This window comes from Pezoporus wallicus, unplaced genomic scaffold (genome assembly GCF_028554395.1).
Source record: "Pezoporus wallicus isolate ANWC-B61680 ecotype Strahan unplaced genomic scaffold, APGP_CSIRO_Pwel_v1 contig_6428, whole genome shotgun sequence".
NCBI classification, from domain to species: domain Eukaryota; kingdom Metazoa; phylum Chordata; class Aves; order Psittaciformes; family Psittacidae; genus Pezoporus; species Pezoporus wallicus.
Window position 1 is genome coordinate 3,014,619 of NW_026639269.1, and position 12,705 is coordinate 3,027,323.

The 12,705-nt window shown below is 39.0% G+C and overlaps 1 protein-coding gene across 9 annotated transcripts in view; it reads right to left on the minus strand.

Annotated features, from left to right (window-relative positions):
- DST (dystonin) overlaps window positions 1-12,705 on the minus strand; it is a 296,528-nt gene that overhangs the window by 180,459 nt on the left and 103,364 nt on the right. For 6 of the 9 annotated variants that reach the window (XM_057414090.1, XM_057414089.1, XM_057414088.1 and 3 more), the window contains 3 exons: window positions 6,812-6,901; window positions 3,891-3,968; window positions 1,294-1,386 (listed from right to left, as the gene is read on the minus strand). In XM_057414090.1, the coding sequence (XP_057270073.1) occupies window positions 1,294-1,386; window positions 3,891-3,968; window positions 6,812-6,901 (261 nt within the window). Of the gene's footprint in view, window positions 1-1,293; window positions 1,387-3,890; window positions 3,969-6,195; window positions 6,295-6,811; window positions 6,902-12,705 lie in introns of all 9 variants that reach the window. The other 3 variants (XM_057414085.1, XM_057414087.1, XM_057414086.1) reach the window with 1 other exon arrangement.

The window sequence follows — 12,705 nt, forward strand, 5'->3', positions numbered from 1 at the left end:
CAACTAGTAACGCTATAGTTGTAATGCTAACTTTCATCATTTTTTATAAGCAGCGAAAATTGTGTCAGATGTCCTCTGCTTCAGCTAGAAAGAAAAACTAACAACTTCATCCTACAAAAAAATATTAATGAGGTGTAGAAAGAAAGCATACATCAAGTAAAGATTTCACATCCACTAATAGCTTCTATTAATAAGTTGTTAATAATCTTTATTTCTTAAAACGCAGCAACATTCAATCACTGCCTAATTCGGTGGGTCATGTTTAAATATATTTAAGCCTCGCCTTCTTTCTCCATGTGAGAGCAAAGACTGGCATGACAAGGGAGATGTGAGGGAATTTCAGGTCCTTACTAGTGGTGAGCAGTTAGTGATTTCTCCTTCACCCTGTGCACTGGCCTGGGCTAAGTTGTGCTCCCTGTTTAGACCAGGGCCGTGCTGGCCCTATTCATGTCTTTCTGTTCTTCATTAGGATTTGCAGAAAGGCAAATTAGATTCTAGCTGCCTTTCTGGAGGCTTTTTTAAGAAAAGTTTTCCCAGTCATAAATCCAGTGTGGGATATTCCTAAGTAAACCATGTTTTCTTCTGTATGATCATGTAATTTGCTGATCATTTAAAATGCTTCCACAGCAGGGAGTTCATCACTAACAATGCTGCAGTCACTAAATGGGAATTATCTGCCATCTGAATTACATCATCTACAGCCACAGCCATTATGAAAGCCTCATTTTGAGGAGCAATTTAACACCACACACTGTAAGGTTGCATTATACTGTACACAATAACACCAGTGTACAACCACCAGAGTGCCACCTAGTGCGACCCGCGTTACCATCACTAGTCTAAAAACAAGTGCTGAAGTGTTATGAACTGCTTAAAAAGGCTGAGTTGTACTTGCTAAAATACTCCTATCAGCAGAGAAATTCAGATCTGGAATGAAAAAAAAAGTTTTAAAACTTTTTAATGTAGCTTAATAACTCATCAAAAGAAGTCTGTAGAATAAAACAAGACAGTTTGTCCAAATGCTGGAATACATCAGCTATTGTCCCTAACGACATTCGAAACTGATTTTCCTTTTTCTCCACAGACATTACTTTAGCAAACAAACAACACCTTCAGACTCAGTTTACATGATGAAATAAGTTATATCATCAAAACCTTCAAATACACGTTACAGAAGAGACATAATCTATATTTCTGCACAGTCTATATGAAGCCCTGTCTAAGTTGACACATTCATCATACTCTGCACAAGAATCTGACCAAGAACATACTGTCAAGCAAAACTAGGCTTACCTGAAAGTGCAAAATTATGGTCCATATCAACCCCAAAGTCAATTTGGGATTCCCATCTGTTATGTCATCATTTCTGATGTTAACCAGTTTCACCTGCCATTGTGGAAAGAAAATACATAGAAAGTTGAAATAAATACCACAGATACATAGTGCGTTACACAGGTGTGACTATAAAAGGTACATTAGTCACTGTCTGAGCCTACTCTGTTGGGTTTTTTAATTCTCAAAAGCAGAAAGGAATTGCACTCTGGCTGCCAGCAGCCTTCCAGAAATTGCTCTCTCCCACCAACCTGAGAAAATGTCTCAGCTGTCACCACACCAGCAGATCCACTCACTCCCTGTGACAACTACCCTTCACCTCAGTCCTTGACAGAAGGAGAAAGGACAACAAGAATACGATGATCTGTAACTGGTGCATCAGTCTCAAGGCAGTGCTCTGACCTGGGAAGCTATCACTGCCTTTATTCCCCCCACACTTTGCAGCACCAGAGCAGGGATTCAGCCGCAGGAGAACTGGTCTGCTAAAACACAACAGTCTGGCTTTACAAGACCAAGGATTTAGTATCCCATTTAAATAACCAATGGTTTACAATTATTACCATTTCTGCTGCTGTACTCATTCATGGTACTACAAGCATGCAATGGTTAACAGGATTAAAACAAAGGCTGAGATTACTGTCACTCCAATAAACTCACATCCAGACTGAGATCAATAATTCTCTTTGTCTTCTTTTATTAAGTTTAATTTCTCTACATGTTATTATGTATCCATATAGCCTAGCAAATAAAGATGACTCAGCTAAAAGGCATTTTTTGCTTATGTCAGCAAAGTTACATGCATATGCTTTTTAACATATATCCTGCTATCAACCGAACAAGCAAAGGCATGTCCTGCTTTTGATCTGCACACATAATCTTAATTATTACCGGGGGCAGGGAGAGGACACCACCAAACCAAAAACACTCTTTGGAAGAAAGACAGAATATTCCATGGTTCAAAAAAAAGAAATTAAAATCAAATCCAAATGTCCTCCTCCCACTGCATTATAAAAGCTGTTTGTGTTTGGCAAAACTATCTTGACATATCTGTAAAAACTGTCTTATTTGACATACTTGTCAAATGTTTTATTTGACAGTCAAACATGGCTTGCCTTTTGGGTTCTGTCTTTCCAAGTCAGGCTTCAAAATTATCAACATATAGGATCTCTCTGCCTTACAATCACAATAAAGCATTGTGTTTGGAGGTTATACAGCCAACCTGAGCAAGTTACTTCCTAAATACAGTTTAGAAACACCTAACAGGAGGATGAAACCTTTATCAAATGCAAGTCCCAGTGGCAACTTGCCAAGACAACCAAAGCCCTACAAGCATTCTGTACAGTGGAGTACAGCCATGTTCACAAAACTGTGAGCTTAAAGACAATACAAAAAAACTCGGATCACAACCAATGGCAGATGATGGAGACCTGCAGTTCCCAGTAACACGTGCACATTCATAAACATGAAGATGACCTGATCCTACATCTCCTGCGTCTTAATACACACCATCTATTGTGCATAAATAAGGCATGGTGCAGCCTGTCCAGAGGTCTCGCTGCATAAAAATGGTGCCGTGACTGGTATTTCAAGTAGCTGTCCTTTCACTTCATTTTGCATTTGTTCTACGGCTCACTTAGGTTAACATGAAAGGTTCACTTTGAAACCAGCAAAGCAGGATTGAATTCTCAGTGCACACATATCCCATCACTGACCCAAAAGGCAACTTTACTCAAAATATGAAAGGACATCTGGTTTTATAACCAAATTAAGTATCTGTTGTTGGTTTGCCACCTCATAGATTTTCAGACCTTTTAAGTAGCAAGTAAAATTTAAAAATAAATTAAAATCAACTGATCAGGGAGCAGGTTTCCAGCATGGGTTCATTTGGGTGGGATGGATAGCAAGGCACAGTTTTTCCTTCCATGTTTTAGACATTTTTTACTACTGCTGTTCGCAAAGGAGAGAGCAAGGACCCTGTAAATGCTTAAAAGAAATTTAAGAGCAGAAAGACACTCGCAGAAACAGAAAACCACCCAGCAGTGTGTATTTCAAGTGTTTGGCTTAAAGCAAATGCAAGTGAAATTAAGCCTCAATCTTCCACAGGTGACTCTGCTGCCTCTCTAGGACACCAGTTTTTCTTTCATTCAGGATCAAGGCTTGAAAAAGTCTTCCCAAAATAAATATAATCAAAACAAGGAACTCCCACACAAGGTTCTAATTGCTTTGAATCTGCATTTTGCACTCAAAATTCGGTTGTGAACAAAACCACATACCAGCTACTGCCTGGGAGCATGGAATATAGTTAACTTTACTACAAGCAACTCGCAAAGATCTGAACCCAGAATTTTCTACTCTTTAGCATCATATACCACAGGGAGTGTGTTGATATTATTGCTCAGAGAAGGGTGGTGTAAAGTTACCTTTGCCAAGCATGAGATCAAGCTGAGCCTACACCAGCACCTGATTACAGCAATCATAAAGGACCAAGCAGGAGGCATTTATTTATTAGCCACAGGTAACAAAATTTTCATTACCATTTATTAAACTTTCCACCATACCTGGCGTTTTTTCAAATAGTCAAGTGCAATTTGGACGTTCTGGAGTCTGTGAAAACGCATCCGACCTTTTTCTCGGGGCTAAAATTGGAAAACAATAGTTGTGAGACTTTCTTGTCAGACAAAAGAACAAACAGTCTGATTTAAAAGATACCATGTAACACATGTGAAGCTCTGCAGTTTTAATGAAGCCAACACCTTTGGTGGAAAAACGTGCTTTAACTATTTACTTTTTTAAACTGTAGTTGACAATTTTTAGCACAGTGAATGGCAGGAGGGATCAGTGGTCCCAAACTGCAACTTTGATCCATGCAGGCTGATAGCTGTTTCCCTGGCACATTTAAGTACTATTAAGGCTAAGAGGGCTAAAAAAGTCCCTACATAAATCTACCTACAGATGCTAAACTGCCATTTATTATTATAAAAGATTCACAGTGTACTAAGCAAAGCGAAATATAAGTAATGTCATGAACCTTCATTTTGCTCTGGTAAACTCTGTGATGGAAAAGCTTTACCTCTGTATGCAACTTTACGATTTAATGTTGCTTATTAGCGGTACGACTGCATAATCATTATGCTAGTGATACATCTTTTGTTTAAAGCCTCTAATAAAGATAATACCTTCCTCAAAACAGAATAATACAATATATACAGCCCTAGAGTGTAAGTTTAAACTCTTGACTTGGGTAGTACATCATAGAGCATGAAAAAAAAGTAGCAAGTCATTCTTTTCAAAGCAAAGTCAAAACCAGCAAGAAGAAACTGCAAAATAAGCACGAGTGGTATGTTAATGGAAACATGGCAAAACTGCATGCAGTTAGTGTAAAATCACCAAGAAGAAGAATCACACAGAAAAACCATACTTTACTTAGCTGTCACAGATCAGCAATGGGAAAGCAGTTAAATTTATGTCATCGCATCCAAATCCTTCTATTATTCTTCCTTATTTCAGATTTTTCACAAACTTTGACAGCAATAAACTGAAGCAGACTATAATTGCTAGGGATCAGCCATGAATATGAGTATTTTCTCAATCACTACGAAACACACAGACAAGCCCATGCCTTCCTCAACTGCCATTTTTTCCCCCCTGTAGAGTATCAGATACTTGCCAAAAAGAAACATGAGAAATGGAGCTGAATAAGAAGCATAAACTAAGACACAAATGATTTTAATTTCCATTACAGAACCTTCTATTTAGCCCCTTGTTTTTCACACCGATAGCCCAGGATTCAAAGTTCTTCAGTCCTTGCTACCAAGTAGCCTCCCTGGATGGAACAAGGGACTGCAGACCTGGAACTTAGTTTTCCACAACAAAAAGGGTATAATAAATCCCAATCTATGTATTCAGGTATAGCATCTCAGAGGGGAAATATATTTTTTTCTAATATACAGCATTTTGAGTTATGTTATGCCCCAGAAAAAAAACACACAAATTCCACTGAAATCACAACTGCAACACAACACACAGGGAGGTAAAGAAGGCACTTGGACCCTATGACAGCAAGTTGCTTTAGCAAATGCTGGTAACACGAGGTCTACAGAGGCATGAAACAGCTCACTTGGACTAACATGCACTCAGCATTTTGCACTTTATAAGTAGGTATTTCCCTTCTGGATGGTTAGAATACAGTGAAAGGATAATTCAGCATTTGTTGCGAGAACGACAAACCCTGCAAACAATCCATATACTTAGCAGCTGCTACACAGTGCTGTCATGTAACTTTGACTATCAACAAAAATAGGTATTTCACTTGATAAATTCTAAATATTTTTGCATATCTGAATTAAAATATAATAAAATATTATCCAGTATAATGTCAAATACACCTTGGGTGGAGTAGACTGGTGCTTCGAATAAAGAAAAATCAATTTTCTGCCACTGACTTCACAAAGAAGAGCCTTCAAGCCTTTGTGCAAATTACTTTTATATGGGCAATACTGTTTGCAAGTGAAAAAAAATAATCTTGGTTTAACGGAATTATGGTATTTCCCTATTTGTTATTAAAAATCTTATTTTGTCATATCTTGATAATGTTGTTCAGTACACATTTGTGCCATGGTTTTGTACAGTTTAATGAAATAAAAGAAATCGTGAACATTTGCGTTTTAGCTGTTCACAAAAAGGTTGAATATAAATTTGTCATTACCATTCCTCCATCATAAACATAGGTATCCTGGTCTACCAATGTGAGTTCTTTTGTCCTTTCTACAGCACACTACTGCAGCACACCAAACTAAGAATTCACATTAGCAGACACCACACTCCAAACACTACGTTAGTACAGTTATGGGGGTCGGCACCTACCCCCTTATCCTCATCCTCCACATCCTCATGCTGTTCAATTGCGCATGCTTCTGTTGAACTCACCAACCGTAAGGTCTTCAAAAAATCTCGCTCTCTTGGCTAATGAATATAACAAACAGGAGACAGGACAGCAAAAAACACAAGACAGACCACAAATGAAAAGAAGAGCATGAAAAGAAGAACATAATGAAGAGAACAAATACCAAGCAAGGGAAGTAATGCTCACAAAGAAAGGAAATGACACCTGAGGAGTGTGTTAGACAATTTCAGGGACATTTTATCCTTGTTATTTGTAAGTTACTCCCCTTAATGTGAAGGGATATTAAGCATCAAGTACTTGTTAAAAGAAAACTGTAAAGAAAAGGAAGAACAGAAAAAATAGCGCATTACCCTACAGAGAAAGGAAGTCTCACTGACCATAGGAAATGAAGAGAACATTCCCCCACAGAATTCACAGTGGAATATTTTACCAACAGAAATACAACTTGTGTTTTTGGTATCAAGTCACATATTATGGAAAATACCAAAGAAACTGCCTGCAGTCGATACGCAGAGTTAACAGAGCAAATGTATACGTAACAAACTGGAATCACTGCATTCTGATCAAAAATCTTACCAAGGTGTCTCCAGAAAGGACTTCTAAAAGCGAGATCAAGTTATGTCCATCTCTTAGGTCTTCATACAAGTCATTCACATGTTTTCGAACCTGCACAGATAAATACAAAAATTAAAGATCCTCATATATACTTGAGAATTCACACTCATATTAACATGTATCTTTTAATATACAGATAAACCTCAGATATGCCTCAGAATGGCTTTTTAAATTTATTCTCTTTCGTGACAAATTTACAAACCCGAATTAATTGTAACAGGCAAAATTCACATCTATGTCTACACTCACACATTTCCATCACATCTTATTTCATTTTACTGAAAAGGAAAAGAAAAATAGCATGAAGTTATAGGTAATGAATGCATATAGCAATGAAAAAAAATCAGTATCTGACAATTTAAATGATACCAGATACCCACCTATTTCAGCTTAAATAACGATCCCATCCTATGAATTATGAAAATATACACTAAATGTACATATTATCTATCAACAGTATGCATGTTCACTGCAGTCAGGCCAGAAGTTAATGCACTTTCTGGCCTTAAACTTATTGCTAATCAAAGCATACCATCTACCAGTTAACATGTTTGGTCACCTCACATTTCCCAGTATTTTCTGTGTTTTCCCAATAGCTCACACATCCCCTTTCATTGAGATACACCATACCAAAGAAATATGACATGAGATTGATCTAGTGAAGCCAAGGACACACACGGCCCTTCCCACAAGCTGTGCTAGTGACAGAGGTTAATGCTCCATACAGCTCAGCAGCACTCTACCACCAGCAGTCACCAACCCAACTGATTCCCTCCTGTGGTACCCCCCAAAATAGATGGCCAGCTTTTGCCAGCTGACCTCATTCAACGAGATCAGGTTGAGATGGGTTGGTAACCAGCAGGCCTTTGTGACGCCAACCATGAGGAAAGGAACAGATGTAATGAGAAGCAAGAGAGATGAAAGTTCTAGCTTTTCTGACAGGCTCAGCAAAGCTGGGAGATTTCTGTCCACAGGGCAGCTACTTGTTTCTTAGCATTAGCTCAAATGCAACTTTATCTGAATTTTCTTTCACAATTTCAGCCAGCTGCTCTTTAAACATGAAACAAAGGACCTCATTTCTTGGAAGCAAAAAAGTTCCATCCAGGGCAGGGGTTGAGGGTTTTCCAGTTACAATTTAATGTAGTTGAGAGCTTTCCAGCTACAATTTAATGTCAGTTCCCTGGCACCAGATCAGAAATCTCTTAAACTTACAGAGCATAAAACATAACATCAGAAATTTCTTCTGACATCACTACCTCTGCCAGAGATGAACTGTACTTCCAATACAAGATCTATGGGACCCTTATCTGACTGCCAACATTTCTGCGTGTAAGACAAGGGCAGTAGGAATCAACCCAGATCATCAGGTTCATACAATAGCTCTGTTTACCTGACTTTCGGAGGAATTTCTAGATCCATCTTGTTGAATAAATAACGGTCTCCATACCAGTGAGTAGTTTCATAAATGCTTTTTGATTCAAGTTTTCTTACTTAAACTTTTAAACAGGAAATTACCCTGCAATCTGTTTTCACAAAGACCATAGCCTTAATTGAGAATAACATCAGAGCATATTTATGCTTGTGCTGAAGACTAGCCAGAACAAGTCATCTACAAGACTGTTCCATAAGGAATTACAACTGATATTTTCCAAAAAAAGTTTATGCAGACTCTGCATATACACAGTCAAGTTACATACCAGTACTCTTATACACAGGTTTACATGCTCACACATATATGCAAATAATATAATCTTAACTTAAACTGTGATTAAAAAAAATATTATAATCCTGTAAAAAATTCATTTAAAAAAAGAAAGAACCAAAAGAAAAATTCTCTGGTATACTGAAGTACTGTTCAGCTGAGCAAAGAAACAGAACAGATGTTTTCTTACTACATCAGTGGTGGAATGAAGGAAAAGGGAAACCATGTAGATATAATTAAAATCCCTGATACGAGATTTGATTACGCTAAACACTTAAAAGATGAAAAACACAAGGGTCTTTAATTTTAACCCAAAACAACTGTGACTTTTTATTTTGCTATTTAAAGAACTATGTCAAACTGAGTGGCAAACTCGTTCCAACAAAAGCAGGCAAGTTTTCTTTACAATAAAGCCCTACAGAGGGTTCCCCACTCCTCCCTGCCCCATCAGCCACAATGTGACATTCTCTACCTCCCTTCGGACAGTAGAATCCCAAGCCAGAGCAGAGCAAGAGCACAGGCTGGTGACCACAGGCATGGAAGGATATTGGGTTAAAGGACAGAGGAAGGGGGTGTACATATAAAAGTCACTGCACCAGCACAGCAGAACTATCTGTGCAGCACCAAGCCAATGCCTACACTCTTTTCAACATCGAAGTCACGGGAGTTGCCCAATGTGCAGGTGTCTGAATAGTAGGATGAAAAAATACTACCATTTCTAATCTGTCTACTTTTATTTTCCATTAGATGAAGGATAATTTTGTTATCCTGCTGATCCATCTCTCACAACACACATTTATTGACCTTCTGTTTGTTTCTCATTCTCTGAGGTTTCCAAAGTATTACAGAGACAACCATCTTCCCCAGCTTATCTTTCTAGAAATCACAGATGCTTCAGAGATGAATTCATACTGTGTATGAAGAAGGTGGCATAGAGCTGTCAAAACAAGAAAACCAGCAGTACTCCTTAGATGTCTGACAAATTCCGTGAGGATTAATTACATAGGTCATACTATGTTGGTATGCTGGTACAAGACAATATAATGAGGAATTTCCTCCAATACTTTGAGCAGCAGATGTGCACCTAAAAAGAAGTATTTGGGCAACTGATGTGCAGCAAGCATGTTCACTAAAAACAGCAGATCACTTATTTTAAAAGGAGTATCTTGTGCTTCCCAAGAGACCCTACACTTCTCTACACTTGAGAAAAAGCTTGCAAAAATCATTCCTCTCTAGCTAACACCTGGCCAGGTCTTGCCTCTCAACATATATAATGAATTCTTTGACCTTTAAACTCACAAGAAACTAGTATTACTATTTCATCCCTGTTCTGCTGTCACATTCAGGCTCCTTCGGAACACAGTACCACAAGTACTAGATGCACATGGGAGTCCCCGGATGGATCTGTGGGATCTGCAGAGCCCCATGGCATTTTGCAACAGTTCTTGTGACTTTATAATAAAAGTGCAGATTTGTCAGCCCTACATTTTGCAAGGTCCACGTGCAAAGTAGGTTACATGCTGCCTCAGGCAACTTTTTGCAATATGCCCATGTGAGTATGGTAGCTTTGATAATTTGGGCATGAGAAGAGATTCTTTAAGGAAGACGTGGGAGATACTGCATGGCTGAAGGGCATCTGACAAATAACAAGGGAAGCAAGGTGGCTCCATCAGTCAAAAGGAGACAGGAAGAATTTAAAGCACTGTTTCAGAAGTGATTCATCTTCTAATCATCATCCTCTGGCAGGTATACTATAATGTTTGTGGTAAGGAAAACTCCCATCTCCCTTGACATAAAAGCATTTGATATTTTGATATCATGCTTCTCCCATAAAATTAAGCTTTGCAATCTATTGTCTTAGTGAACCTGCACTATCACAAGTAAAAACAGCTTTTAAAACAGCAGCAGCCACAGGGCTGCAGTCTTGCCCCCACACAGCAGCATATGAGGCACTCGAGAAACAAAGACTGAGAAGATGGCAGCTGCCTCCCAAAGCTAGCAACCCAACACTCTGCATAACTCGCATAGTTTTATCATACAGTTCAGCTGACATATCTGGCTGTCCTTACAATCAAGTTGCTATCGGTTCCAACCTCATGTACCCATTCCATTCTGCTTCTGCAGTTAAAGCCTGGCTTGCCGGGCTTGGCTTCCTCCTCTGCAGGCTGGCATCACAGCAAATCTGTCATCGCTACCTTCAGTCTGCCTGGGACTCCTTTCCACCGACAAAGAACAAAGACATGATTCAGCTGCCTGGGCATACACCTTTAGGGCCACTTTATGTTTAGGGAGTATGCCATTTGGCCTCCACTTGCTTCTCCAGAAGCCTGAAGTCCTGCTGGCCAGTTCCACACTCATGTCTGTCCTGAATACCCTTACACATCAAAACCAGCCCTAGATGTCCATATTTAGGGAACTGAACCTGCACAGTGATCTCTATTTTTGCCATGGGTCACAGCAAATAGCAAGCCATCTTCCACAGCAAGCTTGTTTCTTATAATTTTTTCTTGCTATTATTAGTTGTCTTGTGCTGATACTGGAACAAGATCTAGAGTTTTACACAAAAAAAAACCCACAGGCTGCTTATTGTTGTATGGGTAAAAGGAGACGGATGGTCCCTTCTGTTTCTTCAAACAAAACTAGCTTGGTATTGAAAATGATAGAGAGAAGACACATAGGCTGGAGTAAAGTAGGAAGGTTGCTCTCTCTAACACTGCCATACATCGACTAGGGCCTGTTTAAATTAAAAGAGAACAAATTTAGATTAGATAGAAGGAAGAAACATTTTTTTTACAATGAGGGTGGTGGGACACTGTAGTAGGTTGCCCAGAGAGGTGGTAGATGCCCCATCCCTGGAAACAATTTGGGCTGGGCTTTGAGCAACCCTAGTTGAAGATGTCTGCTCATTTCAGGGGTGTTTAATGGGATGACCTTTAAATGCCTCCTCCAGCCCAAACTAGTTTATGATTCTATGATAACACAGAAGAATCAAAAACTTTTCTTATTCAGCAGTAAATGTGGCAGGAAAATAGGGTTGTGGCCCTTTCTGTGTATACAGTAGTGCACATCCAGCATACATGTAGAAAGACCTCACTGAGATTCAAGTTAGGGTACTGCATATTCCAGACCGTTACCTAAAATGCAAGGGACCACTTTCTGGATTGAAACAGTGGAGGAAGGAGCAGAAACAAACATTAATGTGCTGCAAAATCTGAAGTCAGCTAAAAGGGCAGGAGAGAATATATAATTAGATCAAGCAGGAATAACTAGAAGTAACTCCCATGTACCAGAGGCCACCAGGAACTCCCTGAGGGAGGTGAGGCAACCACTGTGGCAGGCTGCAGGGCTCAGAAACAAGGCAGAGTTTTGTGCTCACACACTTGTAAAATTATCCATATTTACAGGGTAAAGAAAGCAGACTATTGTAATCAAGAACCTTTCTTAAAACATCAGGAGTTTCCTTACCTATATTACAATTAAGCTGATCATTATGAGAACATGCCAAATTAGACTTTTCCATACAGTTTCCAGAACAGGAAAAAGAAGAAAGAAATCTGATTCACATTTATTTTGAATAACTGATATTCAGCTGACAAGCCTTTATAAAATCAGTGGCATCCCCAGGCATTAACAAGAATTACAATATTATGGATCCAACAGAGGCTTTTTCAGACCACATAGCCTGGGAAAGTCTTTTCAAGTACTGCTCTCCTCTCTTCTGGAAGCAAAGTTAATTAAATGCCTAGCACACACATAAAGCATTACTGCTTTTCCAGAGGAAAACGGGCCAGGGCTCAAAAGTTAGAACTGTAAGGGGTGTGTTTGGGAAAAAAGAGTCAGGCCTTAATTACCACTGAGGTCACTGATAAGTCCAAGCGACAGCTGGCACAAGGCCACCATGAGCTGCACAATAAACTTCAAGTTTATTCTTCAAGAACCTGATTCAATGCCTATGGAAAAAAGAAACCTTAAGACTCCCATTCACTTCAGCTGCAGTAAAAAGCTTTTCTTCAAGATAATAGACACAGATAGTTAAGAACTCCTATAATTACACTGTTCCACAGAAAATGCCATCAGCATTAAGACTGCTGAAAAACTCCTGTGGGTACTGCATGAGGTCCTGACATCCTGATGAGTTTCCCTAATGTTTCAG